This window comes from Cebus imitator, unplaced genomic scaffold (assembly GCF_001604975.1).
Source record: "Cebus imitator isolate Cc_AM_T3 unplaced genomic scaffold, Cebus_imitator-1.0 Scaffold94, whole genome shotgun sequence".
In the NCBI taxonomy this organism is placed as follows: domain Eukaryota; kingdom Metazoa; phylum Chordata; class Mammalia; order Primates; family Cebidae; genus Cebus; species Cebus imitator.
The window spans coordinates 4,277,888-4,296,441 of NW_016107409.1; the positions used below are offsets into that span (position 1 = coordinate 4,277,888).

Sequence of the window (18,554 nt, forward strand, 5' to 3'; positions counted from 1 at the left end):
GGCAGGAGAATCCCTTGAACCCAGGACGCGGAGGTTGCAGTGACCTGAGATCATGCCACTGCACTGCAGCCTGGGCAACAGAGTGGGGCTCCATCTCAAAAAAAAAGAAAAAAAGAAGTTTATCTAAGTCTTCAGAATGAGACTAGTCTACTATGTACTGTAGTAAGTAGTACTACACACACACCTACTGTGTGACCAATGGCAAGTTACTTAAACTCTCCGAGCCTTGGTTTTCTCACCTATAAAATGGAGATGATTAGAGTATCCATCTTAGACTTTTAAATGTGAAATGAGATCAGCTTCCCAGATGGAACACAGTGCCAGGTACACAGTAAATACTCTATAAAGATTATCACTGCCATATCTGTGCACAGCTTATTTTAAACATAACATTTGAAGCTGAAAAATAAGCACTTTCTCCACGTTTTCATTCTCAGACCTTTAACGGGGCTAAGGCGATGGCACGGGTCCTCCTTGATGATCTGTTCTTCTTCCATGATATTTGACATTGGCACATTGAGGCTAACAGTGTCTTCATCGGAAGGCTAAAAAGATACAGGGCACTGTTTAATTCAAGAGAAGTGTTATCAATGTATATACAAGAGAATGCTATGTAATAAAACAACATCCTGTGATTCTTAAGAACATCATATTGAATATAAGTTGCCAGATACAAAGCTGAATTCCACTTACGTAAGTTCATAGAAAGCAAAACTGATACATGGCATGGAAATCAGGATTGAGGGTGTTCTTGGGGTCAGGGTGGGGCTTTCTGGGGTGCTGGTAAAGTTCTGTTTCTTGAACTGGCAGCTGGTTATACGATGTGTTCACATTGTGAAAATTCACGGAGATAATACTTACGGCTTCTCTGTGTTTTATTCTGTTTTAAGCTGAAATCTTGTCAGGTACTGATAAACAGTTTGGATGTGTGTCCCCTCCAAATCTCACATTGAAATGTAATCCCCAGTGTTGGAGGTGGGACCTGGTGGGAGGTGTCTGGGTCACGGGGTGGGTCTCTCAAGAAGGGCTTGCGCTGTTCTTGCTAGTATTCACGTGAGATCTGGTTGTTTAAAAGTGTATGGCACCTCCCCCATTGCTCAACCCCATACCGTTGCTCCCTTGCTCCCGCTGTCACCATGTGACATGAGGTTCTCCCTTCACCTTCAACCCTGACTTCTGAGGCTCTTGCCAGAAGCAGTTGCTGGTCACATGCTCTGTGTACAGCCTGCAGAACTGTGAGCTAACTAAACCTCTTTTCTTTGTAAATGACTCAGCCTCAGGTATTTCTTTACAGCAATACAAGAAGGAACTAACGCAGGTGCCTGTCTTATTTCTCTACTTTAGGCTGAGGAAGCTGCATCACATATATAAAAGTGCTAAACAACTGTAGTAGTTAAAAGGAACTGCTCTGTGTGATGTTTGGAATAAAGATTTGGCTTCATATTGGAGTAAGTTCTCTCTGAGGGTTTCCTTTCCCACAGTAGCTGATGAGGCGTATTCAGAAAACTATATTCTGAAATATGGAGGCTGGTTTATTTTCTTATGTCTCCATTTTACTGTTGCTATTTAGGGAATAGCTTTCCAAATCTCAAAAATCAGGAACCTCCACAAAACACATTCCAGAAGATTGTGGCTTGCTCCTAAATTCTTGAGGCATGGCTTTCAGAGTCTGTTCTTGTTTACTTTTGGACATATACACACATTGTTTAGAAACTGGCAGAAATCAGGCATGCATTTCATTCATTCAACAAATATTCATAGAGCCCCACACTTTCTTTCCTGTTTATCTTGATAAAAAGACGTTTTTAAGTTCTCAATGACAAATGCTAAATCAATCAATGGCAGCAGCCAAAGAAAAAGAATGAGGTAGGATCCCTGAACCCCACAATGTGATGTGAATGGGAAGATCACCTGATCACAGGTGGAAAAATCTTTGCCAAACCAAGTGAAAATAGGAAGCTACGTAAGATAATTCTGAACACTTACCATTCTAAAAAATAAATTTCTTGGAGCTGTTCTTAGGAAATAAGGCTGCGACGTGAGACAAGGAGAGGCCAATGGGAAGATGTGAGCATTTTATTCTGTTGAATGGAATCTTTTCTGTATTACCTTCTCTTTCTACCCACCTCTCATCTTAAACAATTAGCAAAATTCCAAAGATATGCATCTAATTAAAAGGCACAGAATAAATCCTTGGGTTTCTTCTAGAATGATTTTAGCAGCCTATTTATGCTTCAGTGAGAACAAAAGGATAATGAAGTTCTTTATGTAATGTTTTATTAAGGAGCTTTATTAGCCTTAGAAGAGAGATAAAGCAGAGTCTGTTTAATTTAACAGAAAATATGCTTAGGGTGAGTAATGTCTGAAACAATGGTCCATTTGCTAGGACTCAGAAGTTGAAGAGCATGAATTAAAATGCAACTTCTAAAGCAATGTGTTTAGGATCCCCTCTCTCCCACCAACCACAGTAAACTATTGATCTGGCTTCCTGTGGGTTATTTTCTTTTATTGACACTGGCCTTCTCTGCCTACTAACTCTTCTTTCTTCCAAAGTGTTCTAAATTGGAAGGATTATTGAAGATGAAAATGCTCTTATCTACCTTAGCTACCTATTAAGTACCTCATCTACCCATTAAAACTCAAAGACTTGAGAACAATTATTCCTGGAATCATATATAGAAAAAAATGTGAATTTCTTAGATGGGGTAATTGGTCTATTAACTACAATTTGAAAGAGTATTATAGTGTTTCAAAACTTAGTAACTACAGAAAGTCAGTAACTTCCCTCAAAAAAAGAACACCTGATACTTTTCCTACCATTCCTTTCTAGGTCCCTGAGGCCAAGAAGCTCCATTTAATGATACATCAGTGTTAGAGTTGGGGAAATCTAATAGACTACATGTGAGATAATCAATCAGTTATCAAAGCATTGTACATAACCACAACAGGAAGCTCTACTGTGTGAGGCCTGTTACCTTACATGTAAACCAAACTTTGTCCAATTATCTGAACAGAACAGAACACAATCTAAGGGTTCCAGGAAAATATTGTTATAAAAACTATAGCTACTAATAAATGGATTTCCTGTGGGTAAACTACCAAAATAAAATGTACACTTGGTTCCTTAACATTTATTCATATGCATAACAATGTTTTTCTAAATTACTCATTACTGAAAAATAAGTATATTTATAAAAGCGCTTCAGGGGCACTTGCATACTACTTAGCCACTCTGTAATATTTATTAAGCATTCAACAATATTTTAGATAATGTATGGAAGAGGAAGCAGATACAGACTCTACTCTTGAGGTATTTACAAAATATTAAAGATGCAGAATAAGCTAACAACAGCTAATATTTATATAACAGGATTTCAAATTGTTTTTATGAATATCACATACTCTCATACAAATGAATCAATGCCCTTTAGTGGAAAGGAGTTCAATGAACACTGGTAGATACGTCTAGAAGCACAGAAAGAAAAGAATCTGATCACTAAGTTTACCTCGGTGGCAGATAATCGCTTATCTCCATTATCACTTCCAACTCCCGAATCAGAATCCTTCTTGCTGAGATAGATGCCATCAATATTGAATTCATTTAAAAAAGATTAAAATCACAAAGATCATACCAAGAAACATCAATTTATATTCTAATAATAATTTTGCTATGCAAATTGTTATTATTACTATAAGAGAACAAATCAGTCTAGCATTAAAGAACATTAAGACATGGACCTAATGAAAATCAGACAGTAGCACAGCGTAAACACAGTACACGATAAAATTCTTTGTGTTCAGGGTTTCATGGATTTATGCTCTAAGCAAGTCGCTTGCTCTTAGATATCAAGGTGTTTCTTAAAAATAGTTACCAATGTTCTTATTGTATTGAATCTAGCACATAAAAAAGTAATAAACCACATAACTGCTTTTACCCCTTATGTTATTAAATGTGGTTGCTTTCAATAATTCTGTAAACTTTTATCCAGGGATTAAGTACATTTGATAAGATCTTTGCAAAGATAAAACAGTAGATATGTATTTTAAGCATTAGATAAAAGTAACATTAGGATAGCCCGAAATTTTAAATTTACTTATTTAGCAAAAAGCGAAGGAAAACATTTCTGCAATGAAGAAGAACCTGCATTTCTACAACTTTGTTCAGGGTGGGAATTTTGTTTTTTGGAAGCTCAAGGCTTGATACATGCCACAAGAAGCCTTAGCAAGTGTGAAAGGATTCTAACACTTCCATTTGAAACAGGAAGTGGCAAAAGAAATACACATACTTCATTTTTACAAGACCAAAAATAAAGCCTTCATTGTTTTCTTAACATTGTTTCTGGAGGCATATTCAACATTAATAATTGCTAAAAAGGCATGTCTGGGCTCAATATCATTATTCTGATAAGTAAAAAGTATCCACATTTGTATTCTAGATCTTATTTGTAAGTCTATGCACATTTACTCAGGAAGACCTGATTATTGATTAGGAGATAGTAGATGATATTTGAGATATACCGAAATATTCTCAATAGCATCAGTTTTTTATTTCCTATCCCAATAGTTTTTCAACTTCTAGTTATAAATATGAATTAGGTGAGTAAAGCAACTTGTTTTGTTTTGTTTTCTGCAGATACCATGGTGACTTAAAACAAACAGATTTTTGAAGAAGGCTTCCTGGAAGGCCTTGGCCTAGGCAAATTTTAAACTGGGGCTTTGAGTGACAGCATGACTCACCTGTCTTCCACGTGCTGGTGTAAATGTGGCCTCTCCATGGTGTGGAGATAAAGGGAGTCAGCTGTCTTAATCTGGCATGCTTGTATGCTCAGATATTTAAATATGTGAACTTTGCCCTTTGTGCAAATCTATAAAGAAATTAATAATCATATTGATTTTTCAATGACAAAACAAAATGTAAGTATCAAATCCTTACTCTGAATATTTCAATTTCCCCAATTTCATTTAATGTACACTAAATCTGTCCTTTCTAAAACATGTAAGAATTTTGGGAATTATTCCCTCCAAATTCTACTTTGAATAGAAAACCATGCTTAAGCAATTTCCAATTTTTTTCTTGCATTAAACTATAAAACTCTAACATAAATGTATTCAAGTACAAACAGTATACAAAGTATAAAGTCAGATGACTGGCCTGGTGAAATTCCAATTACAAAAGATGAGAAAAGCACAATTATTTTCAAGCCCATAGAAAGCATTTCAGAGCCTAAAAATAACTGTAGACTTAAGAAGCTGTTAAATTATTTAAACAGAAAATAAACTTCAAAATATTTACATGGTTAACCATCTGAAAGAATAGTACTTCATTTTTCTCTCATGCAGTTTAATATTTGAGCTTGAAACCTATCTCTAAATAATCAATAACCATATTTTAAGGTGTTTAAATTCCATTTTCCAGCTAACATTCAAATAAGAAATATATGGAGGGCAGAGGGCTCATATCTGTAATCCCAGCACTTTGGGAGACCGAGACGGATGGATCACTTGAGGTCAGGAGTTCGAGGCCAGCCTGGCCAACATGCTGAAACATCGTCTCTACTAAAAATACAAAAATTAGCCAGGCATGGTGGCAGGCACCTGTAGTCTCAGCTGCTCAGGAGGCTGAGGCAGGAGAATCATTTGAACTTGGTAGGCAGAGGTTACAGTGAGTCAAGATCATAACACTGCCCTCCAGCCCGAGCAACAGAGCAAGGTTCCATCTAAAAAAAAAAATCAATCAATCAATCAATCAATCTACTCCATGAAAAAATTTCAAATAAAGTGATAAATAATGAGACATTTAATTCTGGAGTTGGAGTGATTAGAATAGTGAGCCAAGTGCTGGTGAATAGATTTGATGCAGCGGGAGACAATTTATTGCAGTCAGATCCACTCAAGGGTTCACTGTGATTGTTTATAATCAAGTTTTATACGGTATTATTATTTTCATCAGAGAATCAGAAAACCCGCCTTTGGAGAGTTGCTTAAGCATAATTGATAGCCTTGGGAATCAGAAAACAATACCCCAAAATGAAGGCCTCGGAAGCAAAAGATTTTCTCTGACCTCTCCTGCCCTCCTGTCTCTCGGTCCCATTCTCCCCAGGGGGAGTCTTAGAAACTTGAATCCCTCTTCCCAAAGCTGGTCCTAGAAACCAGAACCCCTTTTCACCAAAGCCAGCCATAAAACTTCAAAATATTACTTGAATTTTCCCTCTGCCTTTCTGTGTAAAAACTGGCCATAAAGAAATTATGTGACCTCTCTTGTTTGACAGTAGATCATAAGAACTCCCATTCCAAAGAGGGTCCTGCCCCACACCCAGAAAGAAGAAATGATCCTCAGAGAGGCCAAGAAGAATCCAGATAGACAGGCTCTGCTCGGTTTGGTCCACTCATATTTCTGCATGGCTGTCCATACTTTGTCAACATACAAATGGACAATTTCCCCTGTATCTTAGGGTCTTCACTCTGGAGGCTTCCCTGCACATGTTAATAAATTTTACATGTCTTTTCTCTGATTAATCTGCCGCTTGCCAATGATTAGTGATTTTCAGCAAACTTTCAGATAAAGGAGAAATTTCCCTTGGCCCCTAGACCAAACAGCACCTCCCATGGGGCAATGGCTTTGCTGCAAGACCCCTCACCTGTGCTGGAGGAGACTGCAACGGGTTATTCTCAAGTAGTAACACTTGCAGCTGCTTCATCTCTCTAAAGCAAATTGGAATCACCAGCACTTTGTTGCAGGAAAAGTCAAACTTTACCAAGGGAAGATCTACTAGTTCTAAAGTAATAGAAAAAAGAAAAAACCTTAGAAAGCAGTAAGATTAAATGGCTAATCATTTAAAAGTTAATGTTCGGCATCTCAGGAAAAATATAACTGAACATAATCAAAGGCAAGTTGTACATTAGGAATACATGGTATGTGTATACAACATTTTACCAAAGAGGGAAAATCTTTTCATTGCATGCCCCAAAAGTTTTAAGCTGTTGTTAGTTCTGATAAAAACTGGAAACACTTCACATTTACAATATCTATTGTTTAAAAATATATTTCTTTTTTCAGCAAAAGAATCACGCAAGCCACATCACACAGGACGTGTTTGTTTTAACTTTAAACTGTTTCCCAGTAGCACTGGCTAGCCCAAGAGTAATATGTTAATTACAGAATATTCTTATCTAATCAACGTATCTGGGCTGGCATTATCCCAGAACTAGCTACACTAAATATATTCCTGAGTTTTTCAACTGCATTTCAAAAAACATATGTTATCCAATTCAAAATTTTCTGATGACGGGCCCTGTAATTCTGGTATGATGAGACTTTATTCCACAGCTTTTAAAAAGTCTTTGTAGCTCCACTCACAAGAAGGAACATTACATTTAGCTTAAAGTCCCCACCCAGTGGCACAGTAAACACTCAGTAATTTCAAGCATTCAAACCGACATGGGCAGCTGCTAGGAATAAAGTCAAATATATTCCACAGAGCAAAGAGGCTGAGCCACGCCAGACATCTAGGGTGACGCAGGCAAGCCACTGAGATCTGTGTGTGGGGGGCTAGGAAGGGTCCACTCCAGAAAGAGGCCCGGGAACTTTTGTGATGGGATCTATTAAGGGATGGAATATTGTGCTTTCAAACACTCAAGGAGTTCTAAAGTGGAAGGCAGGCAAGAATAGAGTGTATTAGTCCAATCATATTTCTACATGGCTGTCCAGACTTTGTAAGCATACAAATGGACAATTTCCCCTGTATCTCTGGCACTGCCCTGGAGTAAACTTTCACACTGTTTCTCCTCTGCCCCTTACACTGCTCTTCGGTTTTCACTTGACTCAGCTACAATGATTACTTCAATTTCCACAAGGAAAAGATTCTAGTAACGAGTAGCTCTCTCAGAATTCAAGGCACTCTGGGAATGTAAGGGACTTTCCTTCATTCATACCTTACTGAATGACTTTGTCTTAAAGAAAGGAGGGACAGGACTGGAATTCTAGAGAGGAGGCAGAAGAGCATCTAGGGCCATGAGTTCCAAACTCAGGTCCATGACAGGTGGGCTGTGCAGGAGAAACTCAGGAAGTGTATTTTTAAAAGAATATAGATCCCTGGGCCTAAAGCCAAGGAATCTATGTTTTATAAATTGCCCCGAGTAGTTAGTTAGTCCTCACCCCCAGCTTGCCTTCCCTCTGGCAGGATGAGGGACTGACCTCAGGCCACACTGGTCCTGGAGGGCACTGGAATCGTGAAAGTGAAAGGATAGGAAAAGCAAGATCCTCTTTCACCTCACAGCTTGTGTGTAAGATGGCTAAGAACTGTGGAGATTCCATGAGAAGAGGAACGCCTCCTGGCTGTTACCCCTAGCAATGTCAACCTATCTGTGAGACAGTTAACTGAAGTTAGGTTGGCAAATCGCTGGAAAAATTTAACTGGACTCTGGATCTTCAGCAGTGATTTGGCACTTAACATGAAGACTTCAGAACAAGACTAGAGGGCTAAGTACCTGAAAGACACAGCAGCAGAAAACTTACAGGTAAATAAAATAAGTAATGGTTTTATAATGACCATTTCCTTTCCAGTTCCACTTTGGAACGCAATTGCCATAATAGTTTAAGAAAGCAAGAGCCAGACAGTTTCACAACAGTAAAACGAAGGAGAAAATGATAATCTCGCAACGGCAGCCCAGGAAAGGTCAAAAGAAGCGGAGTAGGAAAAGGGAGTAAGAAAAAAAGCAGCAGCAGAACAAACCCCACTCTCTCTCCCCACTGCTAAGAGAGGCGGTGAATGGCTATTTTAACCCTCTGTTCATTCTAGTCCTGGAAAGAATAAAATATGGTCTTCTTATTGCAGCTGTTGTAGTAAAACACCACAAAATTGACATGAGTAATTAGGCCACAGTTTTGGTTTTTTTTTTTCATCCTCAGATTGAAAGCATACAAGGAGAGGAATCCAAAGAGGAAAAACATACACATAAATAGGGAGAGTCTTCACAGTCACTGCCTGAAAGTATTTTCAATGGTCTTTTGTCAATAGAGTTCTCCAGAGTGAAGCAAAAAGAAACTTGATATTCAGGAAATTATTTTTTAAAAAAATTTCCAGTAATCTGAAGTTTTAGCTTTGAGTATATTTTTAAAATATCAAAACTGAGAAAACATGGAATAACTGATCTTTTTAAGGGAAAGGAATGTTTTTAAGGCAAGAGAAGAAGGAGCAGTGAGAGACAAAAACCTATAGTTTGTGAGTATAATTTCTTTCCACGTTTTTAAACTCTAACAGGCAATTGCAAAATGAGCAAATTAATTTTTCCTTTTGAAAATGAGAGTTGAATTATTTGTGGCATTTTCACAATGATTAACATGAGAGCTTATGTTTAAATGAAAGTTTTCTTTAACTCATAAAAGGCTGTATGCATATAAATTTGCTGTTAATAAGCTTTCCTTTTGTACTCACTTAATCCAAACACAAGTTTCACATATTCGAAAAATGAGATTGTACAAGGACAAAACGAAAAATCCATCAATATTTTTAAACCAGGTCATCTCAAGTACTGAAGTAAAAAAATGCTAAGTTTCTAATTCTGCTTCTCTAAAATGCTAGTTAGATGAGAAAGGTGAAAGATAGCAAGCAGACTTGAGCCTCCCATCTGTAAAGCACATCACATTTTGCAAAGTTCTTTCCCTTTCATGAGCTCCATTTTCTTGCCTTATTATGAAGCATTTCAAGCCAAAGAGCAAGATGTAGAGACAGGATAATTAAAATCAGGCATCCATAAACTGCTCCATCAATATCAGATTAACCAAACGCTGACAGTTTCCGAATACTACTGGGTTTTGATTTGAGTAATATTTTTAAACATATGTTTGAAATCGGCTATGTCCAGAGACCTTAAACAAAAACAATGGAAATCAATGTGATCTCTGAAAACCAGAGTATGCTTTGGAAAAGGCATTCGGAGTTCCGGACTCATCCGTTCATTCCTGATCCAGGTGCAAATCCAAACACGAAATTCAGATCCACTCCTCCCTACGAGGCTGGCTTCATGGTCTAAATGGTCCACAATTTCTGAATAAATATATATATCTTCCCTGAACCCAATACACTGTACCAGACAGACATACCATGGAAGCCCATGGCTGCAGAGCAGGACTGTCTGACGTCTCGGCATTCGTGCTGGGTGGCTGGGAGCCACGTCTCAATGCCCAAGCTCTGCAGCCACCACTGGTGAAACTTACCAAGACCACCAGTGAGACATTAGTCCAAATATCACTCCAGCAGAGGCAGCACTCTTACCTCAGAACAGACTCTAGACACTGGGGGTTCCCAACCAGAGTTCCCAGATCCCCAAAGCTAGAAATCCTGATAGCCAGGATCTGTAGAACAAAGCATGTCCCCGAAATGTCATGTTCCAGAATGTCACATACCCATACCCAAAACAATTCATGTCACCCCTGCGATGGGCTGGCTTGAGTCCTTCCAAAATCCATGTGTTGCAGTCCTAATCTCTGTTACCTCAGAATGTGACTGTATTTGCAGACACGGTCTTTAAAAGTGTGATTAAGTTAAAATGAGGTCATGAGGGTAGTTCTAATCCACTGGTGTCCTTGTAAGAAGAGGAGGTTAGGACACAGACATGCGCAGAGGGGGAACAACGTGGAGACACAGGGAGGAGGAGATGCCACCTACAAGCCAAGCTGAGAGGCCCCAGAGGGAAGCAACCTGGCTGGCACCTTGATCCCAGGCATCCAGCCTCCAAAATTCTGAGATGAAGTTCTGTTATCGAAGCATATAGCCGCCCCAGCAAACTAATACACCCAAGCCCACCACCCTGCCCCACAGCATTACCTAGGGGAATGATTTTGTTGCTGTAGCCCTCAACTAAAATCACAGGCTGAACATCACTTTTTTGTTATATGAATGTGAAATTCAAATCCTAATTATTAGTAGTAGGCGCGCACACACACACACACACACACACACACACACACACGATCCACCCTGTTCACAAAAGTAAACCAAAAAATAAAATAAAATAAAAAAATGAAAGTCTCCCATTTTCTTCATTTCCCCTCTTTCCTTCTTACCTTGGGGTAGAACTTTCAGGTAATTTCTTCTGACATTCAGTTCTCGTAGAGCTTTCAACTGCCCTATCTGCTGGGGCAATGCTGTGATCTCGTTGCAGCTGACATCCTGTGTCAAAAGCAGAGAGAAAAATCATAAACGTCTTTTTCCAGGAAATCCAGCATGTCGTGAAATCTCCTGAAGGAATTTAAGTATCTGGACAACTACACAGGTGCACTTTTATATTCATCTCCAGGTCCCTAGCATGAAGGCTCGGCATAGAGAAGAAAAAGAAAGTTGAACACTTTAAACTCCCTCAGAGGAGAGAAAAATGGAGAAAGCATGGACATTAGTAGCAGTCGGCTGCTAATTCACCAGCCTCTGGCCTGCCGCTTTGACAGGCTTCGATTTTACTGAATTCTCACAGCAAACCCATGAGGCAATATTACTAGCCTAATATTTACAAATCAGAAAAATGAGGCTTGGAAAAGTTTAGCCAGATGCCCAAAGCATGCAAGTGCCAGAGTTAACACTAGAAATGAATGATCAGCTCCGTCCTGAGCCACTATCCCACCATGCCTCTAAATAGAAGACTACAGTGCATCTTATTTTACCAAACTCTCACATTTTGCGGTGAAAAACTAGGATATTAACACACTGTTTGGATGCACTATTTATTTAAAATGGAGTTCTTCACCATAGGCTAGAAGCCTGACAGCTGGCCACCTTGCCATACATCTCACAAGCAATTCTTGTCTTCGTTGCTTTGGGAAGCAAATATTCAATTCAGGCCTGACTGGAATACCCTCTTGACACATGCGAAATGGAGGCCTTAACATTTATAATTTTCTGTATTTTTAGGATCTCCCCGAATCCCACTCTTCCTCTTGGCCCCCAGGAGTTGTGCGCTGCTCTTCACTCCCCTATACACCCCCAGCTACTCCTGCAGTGTAGACCAGTGCTCTCTCTTAGCTGGGTGCCATCATCATCTCCTGACTGGTTTCCCTACACCAGGCTCCTCAGATGTACCCTTCACAAAGCAGCCAGAGTGCAAATGCCATTACGCTGTTCACCAGCTTGAACACTTGCAAAGGCTCCTAAGCAACTGTAAAGTCCAAACCGGGCGGTAAGGCCAGTGTCTATGATGAGGTCCATCCATTTCTCCAGCACCGTTTCTCTGAATGTCACTCCTCACAACCTATGCTCCGGCCATGTTACTGCTGCTGTCGGTAGTTTTCAGTATTTCATAGTTTCCAAACTTGTTCACGCTCCTGCCTGATACACCAGTCCCCAGTATTGTCCTGTTGTCCCACTGACTCATTTTTAAAGACCTGGTTCAAGCCTCAACTTCTTTTGTGAAATCCTTCATGAGGCTTCCCCACCTCTCCCACTCTGATCTAACACCCAGGGAGACTGACCGCTTCTTTCTTTGTGGTCCTTTGGATAGCATGTTACTATAAGTCATTTGTTCACATGTTTATGTTCCCTTTTAAGCCTATGAGCTCCTGGGTGAGAGGGACCATGTCTTATTCATTCCATCTTCCTGGTGCCAAGTAAAGTGCGAAGTATAAAGTAAGGGATCAATAAATGTTGGATCAAACTTCTAAAATCCACTTATGGTAACACTCCAAATACTGCGGCTCCTTCTGTCTCCAGGACCCTAGGACCAAGGATGCTCCAACATACACACTAAATCCCATGCAGGTCCCACCTAGCATCACAGAACAAAAGATATAAATGAGTCCAGTGAGATCAGGGCCTTAAATATTCCGCTTTACTTTTGAACCTGCAAAAGCTCTCCCTTTCACCACAGAAGGCAGCAAAGCCTCATTTCAGAAATCTGTTTCACTTTCATTCAAATAAGATGAACTCATCATCGACCAATCCAATGAAAACCCCCAGGCTCCATATTTAGACCAGGCTGCACACAACACAGTTGATCCCTCCCCTCTAACCTGGTCTCATCTAAAAGGCTGCAGGTAACCTATCAACCTGTCCTCGTCATGATGGGATACCACCCAATGAAGAGCAACAGTATCACTCCTGCTAAAAAGGAGGGAGGCTGTATTCTATAAAGGCTGAGTGTGCACAGTGCAGATACCTCCCGGAGCTTTTCTGTACAGCACTCTGATGGGGGAGGTGGGGTGATACGGGGTAAGAACACTGGGCGTTCAGTGGCATCACCCACAACTACTGTTGCTGTATCCCTCCTGGCCCAGAAAAGTCACACACAAGTTTGAGAAAAACACCCTCTAGTGTTTAAAACAAAAACAGACACAAACTCCGCAAGCACATCTGCAGAGACAAAAACGTCAAAGGAAGTAAATACAGCACTCTCAGCCCCTCGCTGAGTCCGTAAATTGCCCTGCCTTTCTGAATGTATTTCCACAGGGAAGAAGAGAATAGTGAAATGCCATCTTTTCCCAATTACTGGGGCATTTGCTCAGTCACAGAAGCCAACAATCAAATCCTTTCCATGAAAGCTTTCTTTGCCTTAACTAAGTTACAAATAAGCAAAAGGTGCCATTGCATCCTATTGTAAAAGAGTCCTCACACAAAGGGCACACAGGAAATCAAATCATTCCACGGAACTCGTGACCAGACACAGTCACTTTGGTGATGTTGGTAGGAGAAGTGGGTGTGCTTATGGGGAAGAATTACAGGAAATTATTTTCCAACTCTAGAGAAAATGGATGTTATTGGCATCTAAAATAAGTTGTTGCTTTTTTTAAGTCTTGTGAGTGACAGCACAAGAAAGACCCTTATAGAAATTATAGAAATCACAAATTTTCAATATGAAACTGACAATTTCCAGAAGCTTCAAAAACATAAGGCTTTAAAAAAAAATCTTTCTCTAAAAAATAAGGAGGGAGGAGAGGGAAACAAAAAGATAACTGATATATTTAAGTAGCACGTTATTCACAGCATGACAAGAAACTAAGCCGTATTCCATTTTTTAGTGTGAACTATGCTCACCTTGTTCTTTGCTGGTCATGCTTGAGTTAGCCAGGAAATCAAAATATGCTGTTTCTCCAAACGTAAGGCAATTTTTTCCCATTGTATGTTTCTAACATAATAACTCTATTTAAAAAAAAAATCAACTCCCCCTAGTGATATTTGAAAACTTATTTAGCAGTAGGAAAAATGGTCACTCAATTTACTTTAGAAAACTTCATATGATGATAAATACAAGTTTTTTTTTTCCTTCTGGTTTACAGAACAGGACATCTGTAGACAATTTGAAACACAAGTCCAATTGTCCATTCACATTCTGTGGGGTATATGGTGAAGGTCATATTATTTTAGTTGTACTCTGCACTGCTGTCAGCTACTTCCTGCCCTGACAAAATAATGGGGGAAAATGCCCAGGCAGATTTAGCACGTAAGTAAGATAACATTCCACTATTGTATAATCAGCATTGTAGAAAATAGTGCAAAACTCTATTCAAACAAGTCACTGAATCTTGCCACGTTTGAAAGTGGTTATAAGTTCATCACAAAAATAAAACCCCATGGGTCACTGTCTTAATTAGCTGGGGGTTGAGGAGGAAGAAACAGGACATAATAGTCTAGGTATTTGGGGATAAAATATTTCTGTTTTGAAAATGTAAAAGCAATATTCTTAGAATGGTCTTGTTCTCTAGAACACTTTTGTTCAAATTCAGCCTAAGATAAGTTATGAATTTTTTAGACTGATTTAAAGAAGATATGATTTAGGAAAACAATGTAAATAAAAACAACGCTAATGCCTCATACTTCTGCAATTTGTAAAAATTTATCAGGTTATAAGTTCCAGATTCAGTTACTTATTAAAATAGTCAAAGGAATCCCTTCTGAATTTTCTATTAGCTCTAAGCTATTTCTTAGAGAATAACGATTCCAAACTTCAGTGAAATCATAGCACCCTATAGTTAGTGTTACAATACTACAAATACACAGGCAGATCAAAAAGAATTATCATGAGCATGTCATAAATATTTACTGAATTTATTCTTTTTGATACAGAAATGAATCTAATTATAGTAATATAAACACTCAAGCTTTTCATAGACCAGCCAGTAGTCAATTAGATACAAAACAAAACAGAGAATTTGAACTGTAACTTAACACTTATTTTCCACTACTCATCATGTTTAGGGTCCCAAAAGAAAAACTTTAGAAATAAGATTCTCTCCTCATCACAATAAAAAGAGTCTCTAGAAGTGTGAAAACCATGCAGGAGATTAATATATTTTTGTTACTAAGTGCTCATTGCTAACTGACCTTCAGAATGCAAAAATAAGGATTTAAATGAGCAGAGTACATTCATGAATTATTAAAATAGGTTATGCTTACTTTCAGAAAGTAATATTGTAAAAAATACTAGAGGTATTTATTTACTTTTTTTTTTTTTTTTGAGACAGAGTCTTGCTTTGTCGTCTAGGCTGAAGTACAATCGCGCAATCTCGGCTCACTGCAAACCTCCCATCTCCCAGGTTCAAGACATTCTCCTGCCTCAGCCTCCCAAGTAGGTGAGATTACAGGTGTGCACCACCATACCTGGCAAAAAATTTTTTTTTGGTATTTTTAGTACAGACATGGTTTCACCACGTTGGCCAGGCTGGTCTCGACCTCCTGACCTCAGTGATCCACCCACCCTGGCCTCCCAAAGTGCTGGGATTACAAGAGTGAGCCACCGCGCCCAACCAATTAGAAGTACTTTTTTAAGGAATTTTGTCTAATGAAAACCAACATAGGCCAGGTACGATGGTTCATGCCTATAATCCCAGCACTTTGGAAAGCTGAGGTCAGCAGATCGCTTGAGCTCTAGAGTTTTAGACCAGCCTAGAAAACATAAGAAAACCCTGACTCTACAAAAAAAAAAAAAAATGTTAAAAAATTAGTTGGGCAAGGTGGCATACACCTGTGGTCCCAGCTACTTGGGAGGCTAAGGTGGGAAGACTGCTTGAGCCCGAGAGGTCAAGGCTGCAGTGAGCTTTGACCATGGCACTGCATTCCAGCCTGGGTGACAGAGTAGTAAGACAATGTCTCAAAAAAAAAAAAATGTAAATACTGTGTACTGTGTCAAGATGATCTAGGTTTGAGAAGATGATCTTGGTTAGAGAAGACAATCTGGGTTAGAAAAGACAATCTAGGTTAGAGAAGACGGTCTGGGTTAGAGAAGACGGTCTGGGTGAGAGAAGACGGTCTGGGTTAGAGAAGATGATGTTGGTTAGAGAGGACGATCTGGGTTAGAGAAGACGGTCTGGGTTAGAGAAGATGGTCTGGGTTAGAGAAGATGATGTTGGTGAGAGAGGACGATCTGGGTTAGAGAAGACGGTCTGGGTTAGAGAAGATGATGTTGGTTAGAGAAGACGGTCCGGGTTAGAGAAGACGGTCCGGGTTAGAGAGGACGGTCCGGGCTAGAGAGGACGGTCCGGGTTAGAGAAGACGATCTTTGTTAGAGAAGACGGTCTGGGTTAGAGAGCACGGTCCGGGTTAGAGAGCACGGTCCGGGTTAGAGAGGACGGTCCGGGTTAGAGAAGATGAAGTTGGTTAGAGAAGAGTTCTAGTAGACCAGGCCACACAGTGAAACTGCAGGTAGTATTCATACAAGTGACCTTACCCTGATACTCAGGCTTTCAAAAACTTAGTATGGTAATATAGCTTGAGCTGTATTTTTGTAAGAAATCTAGCTTTTTATTTAATTAAATAAAATGCAAACATTCTGACAGAAACTGCAAGCTGCTAATAACTAGCCTCCTATCATGTAGTCATCCTCTTTTGTGGAACTGCATTTTGTATGACTCACTGTAATTTTAGGTAAATGTCTTACCCTCTCTGTGTCTCTATCAAAAGAAGAGGTAAGGATTAAATAATTCGAATTATCCTCCAACATCAGGAAAGTCCATTTACTAATCAGAGATAATGAAATGATTTTGGTTGAAACACAGATACATAACTAACTGGGAAATGTCAATTCTGATTTTTTAATGGTAAAAAGCCCCCAATGCCTGTGGTCAGAACTCGCTGTCTTAAAAAAAAAAAGTGTGTTCATTTAAACTTGAAATTTTCTCAAGAAAGCTCTGGGATGACAAATTATCACCTTTCAATGCCAGTGTCTTTTTCCAGGGCAAAACTCTGTTGCACAGTTCTCCTAGATTTACAAACACATGGCCTACCCCACTGCTCTTCAGAGGAAAGGCAGAAATGGAAGCACAGAGGGCCTTGAGCAAGCCCTGGTTTCCAATCATGCCACAGAAACCAGAGGTTAGGAGGCGTCTCCAGAGACCATGAATGGACAAACAGCAAGGCGAACACGAGAATTTATGCCTCCGCCATATCTCCCTCAGAGACTGGAGCACTGCCCGTGCAAACAGTGAAGAAGGGATTTTCCTCAGCAGCTGCTCAATACCTTGCGTGTCTTTATCAGTCCTTGAATCCAGACTCTCCGCACAACCAAACATTTCATGAAAAAAGAATAAAAAATAGCAATATCCAATAAAGGCCAGGAAATGCACCTTCCAACTAGTCGTTACTTGAGCCAGGCCTTGTGAGCATTTTGATTATAAAAGCAGGTTTTGAGTCAGTGATACTCTGTTCTCTGATGTGAAGGTAAGAGCTAGAAGACACGATTTTCAGACACTGCATGACATCAGGGAGGACTGAATTGAGAAAAAAAAAAAAAAAAAAAAAAAAAAAAAAAAAAAAAACAGGTGAGAGACAGACCATCTCTGGACCACAGCATGTCACCATGTACAGGGAACCAGTGAGAAAACACGCAGATCTTTGGCAAATGCCCCATAAAAGGCTCTCAATTTTGTTGTGTTCTAACAGTGTGTTTGTTTTTGCAGCTGCCTGTTAATTATAACACATGGCATTTATACAGCATCTCTTAATAAATATAACTCATCTATCAGGCATGATTTAGCAGTAAAAGAACCGTGTTTTCAATATGCAACAAGGTTTTAATGAGTAAAATGAGATTTAGCCAACACAAGTCTACAGACCCCTTCTGACTCTTGGTTCCACAGTAACAAAACATTAGTGAGACATTGACCATTTGTACCAAATCTTTTTTTTTGTGTGTGTGACATTTTCCTCCCACAACTTTAATGGAAAAACCACTAGGAGTTAAACCAGGGAACTCCAAAGAAAAAAATCACTGTCTCACTCTATGAGGGGCTTACAGTTTAGGTGAGGAGACAGTGGTGTATTGTGGTCTGGACACTAATTAAAAAACCTGATTTTGGCCAGGCACAGTGGCTCATGCCTGTAATCCCAGCACTTTGGGAGGCCAATGTAAGTGAATCACAAGGTCAAGAGATCAAGACCTTCCTGGCCAACACAATGAAACCCCATCTCTACTAAAAATATAAAAATTTGCCGGGCATGGTGGTTGGCACCTGTAGTCCCAGCTACTCAGGAGGCTGAAGCAGGAGAATCACTTGAACACAGGAGGCAGAGGTTGCAGTGAGGTGAGATCACACCACTGCACTACAGCCTGGGAACAGAGCAAGATTCTGTCTAAAA

At 39.5% G+C, this 18,554-nt stretch overlaps 1 protein-coding gene across 8 annotated transcripts in view; it reads right to left on the reverse strand.

Moving 5' to 3' along the window:
• LRCH1 (leucine rich repeats and calponin homology domain containing 1) overlaps window positions 1–18,554 on the reverse strand; it is a 210,455-nt gene that overhangs the window by 60,836 nt on the left and 131,065 nt on the right. For all 8 annotated transcript variants that reach the window (XM_017535976.2, XM_017535980.2, XM_017535981.2 and 5 more), the window contains exons 4-8: window positions 11,066–11,171; window positions 6,639–6,775; window positions 4,738–4,865; window positions 3,507–3,570; window positions 440–545 (exon numbers count right to left, since the gene is read on the reverse strand). In XM_017535976.2, coding sequence (XP_017391465.1) covers window positions 440–545; window positions 3,507–3,570; window positions 4,738–4,865; window positions 6,639–6,775; window positions 11,066–11,171 — 541 coding nt within the window. The remainder of the gene's footprint in view (window positions 1–439; window positions 546–3,506; window positions 3,571–4,737; window positions 4,866–6,638; window positions 6,776–11,065; window positions 11,172–18,554) is intronic.